At 35.1% G+C, this 8,822-nt stretch overlaps 1 protein-coding gene across 1 annotated transcript in view; it reads right to left on the reverse strand.

The window, feature by feature from the left end:
• Positions 1-8,319, reverse strand: part of LOC108534644 (protocadherin-11 X-linked) — a 10,735-nt gene extending 2,416 nt beyond the window's left edge. Inside the window, exons 1-2 of the mRNA XM_017880110.1 lie at positions 8,269-8,319; positions 2,041-4,533 (exon numbers count right to left, since the gene is read on the reverse strand). Of these exons, the coding sequence (XP_017735599.1) occupies positions 2,041-4,533; positions 8,269-8,319 (2,544 nt within the window). The remainder of the gene's footprint in view (positions 1-2,040; positions 4,534-8,268) is intronic.
• Positions 8,320-8,822: the final 503 nt, after the last annotated feature.

Consider the following 8,822-nt stretch of genomic DNA (forward strand, 5'->3'; position numbering starts at 1 on the left):
ACCAATAACTGATTCTCATTAGCATTTACTTTTTTGTATTTTGCCTAATTCTTATGTTTCGGAAAATGTCTCTTAGTTATATAATATAGAATGCATCATGGAAAATGGTTTATTATTTTTATTGACTTTTTAGGATCACAAAATATTTTTAAAAAACAAAAAGGTGAGGATATTTGAAAAATACTTCAATTTTTTGTTCTTCATCCATGCCCTCCTTACCATGTGCTCAGAAACTCAAGTAAAATTAGTCTATCTCATAAAACATCTCTGTGCCTTCAAAAAGCACTGAAACCAGAACTTGCTCTATTAATTAACTTCAATCTATTAAAAATGATGATCTACATATGTAATTCACAAACCCATTCTTTGTATACTTCTTAAAGAAAGTCACAAATTAAACCCAGGAAAACATGTTATTATACCCAAACCACGTAGTGTTATTCATAAAAGATACTTTTATGTTGAGAAACATATGCAATAAGCAGAATAGCAATAAGAACTGGAAAATGAGAGTGCCCTTTTTAATGGTTAAATATAAACAAAAACACACCCTGTGGAGATGTTTGACATCTATTACATTTGTTGCCCATCCCAGATCCACTAACTATGTAAAATATGGGATTCATCTGAACTGTAGAAATAACGACTGCAGCGTAAATTCATTTAAAGTCTAACAGAAGCTCTCTATACAAACACTAAGGTTCTAGTCTACTTTTTGAAACAGCATTTAATTTGCGTACCTATTATAACAAAAATGCACCCACATCTGAATTAGTACCTTACGTTCACTAATGACCTCCATTGTTAAATCCATTTCCAAAGTTATGGTAAATTATTTGCATTGTTATCTTGAATGTAGTAGACTTCTTTAATATCTCAAACATTTGGTGAAAGAAAATCAGTTTTGATTTTCACATTGCTACCATTTTGTTAAGCCTGAATAGGTGTTCAAAAGACTTTATTCCCTGAAACTAAGATTAATACTCTTTTAAGAGTTAACACAGACAAAATAATAAACTCAACATGTAGCATAACTTCAAGAGAAAAAAAAGTGGGTAAATTCCATTGCTTGTCTTTTTAAAGGGAATAATTATATTTAAATCATTTAATATTTATGAGTTTCTGGATAAATTTGTATTCATTTCTCCATGGAATGCTGATAAAAGGCACTGGATAAACTCTTGCTTTCATAAATGTATTGGGTTTTAAGTTATTGTGCACAGATTTCTTGGGTCTTAACATGCTCACATTTTTATTTGTGCCCATGAGAGAAACCAAACATTTTATTTTCCAAAAGTGATTATCTTTGAAGAATGTCTTCTGAAGGGCTCAACATACCTGGCATAAATATGCAAATATTTAAATAGCTATCTAAAGTAGAGACCTCATATATATTTCATTCTCTGGCTTAAAGATGAGAATGAGTAGGCTCTCATTTTTCTAATCCCATTCTTGTTACATTGTGTGACTGTAGATTTGATGCACCAAAATAATTTTGAGTTCCTAATCTGAAAATGACACTTTTCTTTGTGAGAACCTGAAGGTCTGGTAGAGTGTGGAGGGAGTATCTTGGTGCTGAATTTCTGTGAACAGCCACAGATTTTCCCAAGTGAAGCTAGAATTCTCAACATCATTAGTATTTAGAGCTATTTATCAGATTCTGAAAAGCTTTACTGTGATGTATCCAGCCCAGACTATTCTGATCCTCATGCACACAATGGTACTGAGGACAGTGCTACAACCCTTTGTGCTGAAGTTTTTTCAACGTATTCTCTAGCAAGAATTGTCATACTGCCATCTACAGACAAAACTGCCCCTACTATAATTATCATTCTGCATCCAATTTTCCTAAATCAGTAGTTATTTTGTTCTCATCTTCTACCAAACTTAAATGAATCCATATATCTATTTGGATACATCTGTAGAATATAATTGTTTTGATCCCTCTTTGAAGTCAATAGATTTTGTAAAATTCTACATCAACTGAAAATAATAATAAAAAATAGTTAGAAAGTTGTGTTAGAAACTTGGATTACCTACCGGTCTGGCGTGTACAGACACAGGTGCCTCGAAGGTTGTCACTGGATAGCCGCTGTCAGAAACGCTGTAGGGATCTGAACTGCTTGAGGAACACTTGGAGATAGAATCACAGGCCACAAAGGTGTTATCGAGAGGCAGTTCTTGGATGATGTGGTGCTTCGAATTCAGGGGAGTTTCAGGCTGAATCTGGAAGGCAGGCTGTGGAGAGGCAGATTTGTAGTGTCGGGCCAAATCAGGGCTGTCGGGCTTGAAAGTAGTAGGTGTAGTTACCCAATTGTACTTGCCCATGGTTTGCTCTTCTAGATCAATAGGAAGTTCTAGTGTGATGCTGTTTCCATCATTGTCAACATCATCTACCTTAGTTTCTTCAATAGTGACAAAGTTAAGCAGCAGGTTCTTAGGGGACTGCTTCTTCTTCTTTTTCTTTTTCTTCATCATTATCATCTGCCTGTTTTCTGGGTTTGGGGTAGCCCATTCAGAATTCTGCTTGTTTTTCTGAGCAGCCTTAAGGTGTGGTGCCTGGCGACATCTTACTACAGCAGTGATGAAAATAACTACAACGACAGTTATGGTGCCAGCAACAACTGCAACCAGGATCTTGACATAGTCACTAGTTGGTGAGGATGCATCAGCTATCTCAGTATTTGGGGTCACTGGTGCTTCACTGCTTTTGTGTACCAGTTCATTAATCAGTGTAGCATTGGTCACTGACTCATTCACAAACAGATTGACAGTTACAACACTGAAGAGAGAATCAGGTTGTCCTAAGTCATTAGCTTTGACCAACACTCTGTGTAAACCAAGGTCTGTAACATCACATTTCTCCTTCATTATTATGTTGCCTGTTGTTTGGTTGATTTCAAACAGATCTCTTGTGTTTCCTCCTACAATGCTATAATGAACCTCTGCATTCATGCCAGTGTCATTGTCAACAGCAATTACCTGAAAGACCACTGTGCCTGGCTCAGTGGATGGTAGAACCAATTCATAAGAGTAGTTGGAAGGAGGGACAATGAAAACTGGTTTGTTGTCATTGACATCAACCACATTTATGGTTACTTTGGCACTTGAAGAACGTGATACTCTACCACCATCCTCAGCCTTTACATAGAAAGTGTAAGATTCTTGTTTTTCTCTATCAAATGAAATATTTGGTCGGATGACACCAGTTTGTGAATCAATGGTGAAGTCATCATTCTCGTCTAAAATGGAGAGAGTAACTGCAGAATTCTCTCCATAATCAGGATCAGTTACAGTGATCAGTCCCACTGTACCATGTCTTGGAAGGTTTTCTGGGACATAGAAGTTGTATTCATTGTGAGTGAAAACTGGGCTGTTGTCATTCTGATCAATAACACTTACAAAGACTGTGACATTGCTGGTTAAGGGTGGCACCCCGTTATCTTTTGCCAGAACTGTGAATAAATACTTTTCCTCTTTTTCTCTATCTAGTTTCTTCACTACAGTCAGCATGCCTGTACGACGATCCAGGCTGAACTCAGGTGGAGCATCAGGGCCTAGCAGGAAACTGATCTCAGCATTAGGCCCACTGTCTGCATCCGTTGCACTTACTTTCGTCAACTGGACGCCAGGAGAGTTATTCTCAGGAATAGAAACAGTTACTAAAGACTGGGTGAAAACTGGAGCATTGTCATTTTCATCTTTCACTTTGATGAAGAGCATTGCTGACTGATTCAAAGGAGGTTTGCCCGCATCTGCAGCCAGTAATTTAATGGCATATTCTTTTGTGGACTCGTAGTCAAGATATGCTGCTGTCTCCAGGAGGAACTGATTACTGAATACTGGCCTTAATCTGAAAGGGATTTCATGATCTGTGAAGCATGTCACCCTGCCATTATGGTCTGCATCCTTATCCGTCACAGTTATGAGAGCAATTTTGGTGTTGAGTGAAGCATTTTCTGAAAGAACAACTGTGTCATTGATTGTATTGACGATGTATCTTATGTCAATGGATGGGACATTATCATTGACATCTGTAACATTTACCAGCACCATTGCTCTTGCTGGCACCAATCCACCATCACTTGCCAAAACCAGTAACTTGTGGTTTGGTGTTTCTTCCCTATCCAGTGGTTCTTTGATTGTGATAAGTCCAGTGGTGGTGTTGAGGTGAAATAATCTTTTGGCAATGTTGGAGACTAGATTGCTGAAAGAGAAGTGGATCCTGGCATTTTCACCTATGTCAGCATCTGTGGCATGGAGCTGTGTCACTGAAGTGCCTACGGGAGCATTTTCTGGTATACTGACTTCAATCTCCGTCTCCTTAAATACTGGGTGGTTGTCATTTGTGTCAGTAACACTTACTTGCAAAATAGCAGTACTGGATCTTTGAGGAAAGCCACCATCTTCAACCTTTACTTTCATCACGTAGGTATCTTTCTCTTCCCTATCTAACTCCTTTTGAACTATCAGTTGTGGCATCTTGTCTCCTTCTGGTGTTTCAATGACATCGAGGCCAAAAATGTTTTGACCCTGGAAAACATGCAGTGAAACAGAATTAACTTATGTTCATATAAATTAATATATTCGTATTAATAGGAATAATAAAATATAATTTAACTTATGTTAACTTATCTAATGAGAACAATTTTTAGTTTCTTGAAGCCACATAAAATAGTGGGATCAGTTCAGAAATAGGTGCCAGAAGACTTGAGTTCTAAATCTCAACTCTGCCTATAACAAATGTTGTGACTACAAGCAAGGTACTTTACTTTTCTTGATATTTGCAAAATTAGAGAACTGTGCTAGAAGATGTTCTGGGAAAGGGAGGCTTCAGATTGTAGCATTTTATGGTAGTAAATGTAACTCATTTATGTGAGCTATTTACGTTTTTTAAAATTATGTGAACTATTTCAGTTTTAAAATTAATTAATTTTTTATTTCATTTTTCCATAAGTTATTGGGGTTCACGTGGTATTTGGTTACATGAGTAAATTCTTTAGTGGTGATTTGTGAGATTTTGGTGCCCCCATCACTGGAGCAATTTACACTGCACCATATTTGTGGTCTTTTATTCCTTGTCACCTTCCCTCTCTTCCCCCCATGTCCCCAATGTCCATCGTATCATTCTTATGCCTTTGCGCCCTCATAACTTAGCTCCCATATATCAGTGAGAACAGACAATGTTTGGTTTTCGAACTATTTAAGTTTGCAAAATACACAAACTCTGGTTAAAATATAAACTTGTACAAAATACACAGAATTTCAATATTTCCCATAGGAACACACAATTAAAATGAAATTATCTCACAGATTAACAACGCAATGCTATTTTCTTACTTTTTTTTTTTTTTTTTTTTTTTTTACCATGCAAGCACAATGAACTAAAATTCACAGATCAAAACCTCAAACTGAAAAAGATAGCTTGGGATAGGACCTATTTTCAATTCATGCCCATGAAGTCACAGTATGGGAATATTTAAAAAACAGTTCCCTCAGCCGGGCGCAGTGGCTCACGCTTGTAATTCCAGCACTTTGGGAGGCCAAGGAGGGTGGTTCATGATGAGGTCAGGAGATACAGACCATCCTGACTAACACGGTGAAACTCCGTCTCTACTAAAAAAATACAAAAAAATATTAGCCGGGTGTGGTGGCGGGTACCTGTGGTGCCAGCTGCTCAGGAGGCTGAGGCTGAGGCAGGAGAATGCCATGAACCCAGGAGGCAGAGCTTGCAGTGAGCCGAGATCGCGCCACTGCACTCCAGCCTGGGCGACAGAGTGAGACTCCCTCTCAAAAAATAAAAAAATAAAAAAATAAAAAAATAAAAATCCCCTTCCTGAACTACAATAAGATGATCCTTACACACAAATGTAGTGATCTTGCCAGCTCACTGAGGAGAAATGAGAGAGGAGGATTTCTGTCCAGTGTTACTTGCAGCATTATGACAGAGATGAATGAGATAGAAAGGTACTGGAGGGTATGAAGAAAAGATCGGAAGAGGACTTTAAGATTCCTATTCATGGGTGATATATATATATGCGCATATATATATGTATATACACACACACATATGTACAGCTAAATAATTTTTAATTCTCTATTACATTTTTAACATAAATGTTGTGGACACGCGGCATGGATTGGCTGCTGATCTCTCATTTATGCGCTGTGTCATAAAAGAACAGGATAAGACCTGAGGTTATAGTTTTGTCATACCACTGTCTAAAACAAGATCCTAAAAATTAGAACCTAATAAATAATACCAGGTTTTCAGAGACTGCTAGAATATATGATCAGCTTATACATTTCAATCACATTATCTTTAAAAAATTTACCTGTCTTATAATTGCCTATATATAGTCTTACACAATATACAAATGCATCTAATTTTTTCCTCTTATGAATTACTTGAAGATATTTCTGCAAACTTTCAGATTTTGGGGGGGTGCTGAGATTCATTTATACTTTTATTTAAATGCAGTGCCATAATATATCTTTGTGGAGGAATAAAATGTTTATTACAAAATTTAAGATGACATTTCAGAAATATTAATTAAAATCATTAGCTTGCTCCAATGTGTTTTTAAAATAAATTCACGTGAGCTAACCAAAATGTATTGGTTATTTTGTTTTTAATTCATACAATAAATGTGAGCATTCTATTACTATTTTACTCAGAGCAACAATCAACCTGGCTTTTCCTTGATTATACAGTAAGAAAAAATATTTCCATGTTATATGTATTTACAGTTGAAAATTAGCAAGCAAAATCTATTATTTCATATACTGCATATTTATTTTTAAAAAAAGAATTTCATGACAACAACATTGAATGTAAGTAAATACCGTAACATACTATTATAATTTGATCTAAACAAACTTAGTGATTTATGATAATTTAATTTTTGTAATGATATTCCAAAAGGTTTTTAGGAAGGTTCAAATCCAAAATGTCTATTTATGGGTAGAAAAAAATAGTTTCTAAATTGTCCTTCATAAAATCCATGGCACTTAATACTATTCTTTTAATCCTTGACATTCCAATACTGAGTGGCTAATAAGGTCAGAGCATTCTCCTAGATGCCAGGGTTATGGTAGTGAATGAACATATTTTACTAATGTGATAAAAGGTAAGCTCTAGCTAAGGTGAAAGAAAAATCAATAACTATGGATTTAATGATGGTATTGATACTAACGGATTTACATTAAGAGAATAACTACATTTTTCATGAGAGCTATATCGGGAAATTATAAGTTATTATTAGATGTTGCATAAACAGAAACAAAGATAGTATAGCATAAACAGAGCAAGTAAAATGTTCCAAAGTTCTTAAGTTTCGGAGCCAATTATCCAATTTATGAATATAATACATCTGGGAAAACGAATTGTGTCAGTTTTAATTTTAAAATTTATGTATTTATGTTTGTGTATTTCTTGTTTATATATTTAGTTTTTAGTTTTATGTGTTTGTCTGAATTTTGAGTTGGCCTTTGCTTTCCAAAGCAAATTAAGGCAAGCTTGTGTCAGATGAAAAATCCAAGATCAGCATACTCACTGTCTTTTAATTACCTTATGTGAAATAGCAATAATCTTAAAATACATTTTCTAATTCTCAAGGTGATAATGAAATGTACATATTAGTTAATGGAGAATGTCACCATTGCTCTTCTGTCTTCCACAACTACTCTGTTCAATATGATGGTAATTAGCCCCAATGGAGCATTTAAATTTAGATTTAAATTAAATGAATTAGATTAATTTAAAAAATCAGTTCCTACTTGCACTAGCCATATTTTAAGTTCTCAACAGCTCCATGTGGCTAGTAGCTACTATGCTGGACACTGAAGATGTAGAACATTTTCATTATTGCACAAATTCTATTGAACTGTACTATCTTAAGACATCATATTTTTCTTTTAAAAAATCTATGATCATCCAGGTGATTGCATGCATAACCCCATTTTCCAGATTTTAGAGTTCTACAAAGACATGCTGAGCAAACATATTTAAACTCAATATTATCTATTATCCACGGAATTTGAACAGGAGTTGCCCACAGGTTAAGACATAGATAATTTTTCAACAAAATTTTGGTGAGACATCTAAGTTGATGTCAAAGTGTAGTGCCAACATGAGCTTACTATTATTACTGAATGATGATTCCAGGGCTGTTTTCTGTTCAATCTCCTTCAGGAATAAAGAACGACTAACACATGAATCCAACGTAAGTGCTACCCCAAATGTAGTTAGTTCAACTGAGCTCTCACATCCACATGAGCAATTAAAACACGGAAGCCTTTTGCCATATGTTTGACCATGACAAGAGGACAATGAGAAAAATGAAAAAGAAGATAAGATGTATGGCTCCTTAATTCATCATCTCCCTATCTTTAGCATAGACACATACTTATATACAAAAAAGTTAAAAGTTTGGAAGAATTGACCTGCACTATCCTGAATTCCAAATCCACTTAAAATTATTTATTTTTGTGTATAGGGGCAAACTCTCTATGTGTATATCTCTAGGTAATTTACGTAAGCCTTCTTATACTAAAGAATGTGAGTGTAGGGTAATATGGCATGAAGCTTTGTTTAAATGTATAATCTCTAAAGATATAGCACCTGGCATATGTGAACACATTCAGAAAACATTTGTTAGATAAATAAATGCATTAATTAAAATAGTGGTTCTTATCCTAAAAGATAAAAGAAGAAGAGCAGAATTTGGTTGTTCTTAATTCTCAGTCTGTATAGGCACAGAAATACTCTATAACTGTTGACTTGTGTTTTTTTTTTTTTTTTTTTTTATTTTAAAAAAACT

Source organism: Rhinopithecus bieti, unplaced genomic scaffold, assembly GCF_001698545.2.
Source record: "Rhinopithecus bieti isolate Rb0 unplaced genomic scaffold, ASM169854v2 scaffold_12490, whole genome shotgun sequence".
Taxonomy (NCBI): domain Eukaryota; kingdom Metazoa; phylum Chordata; class Mammalia; order Primates; family Cercopithecidae; genus Rhinopithecus; species Rhinopithecus bieti.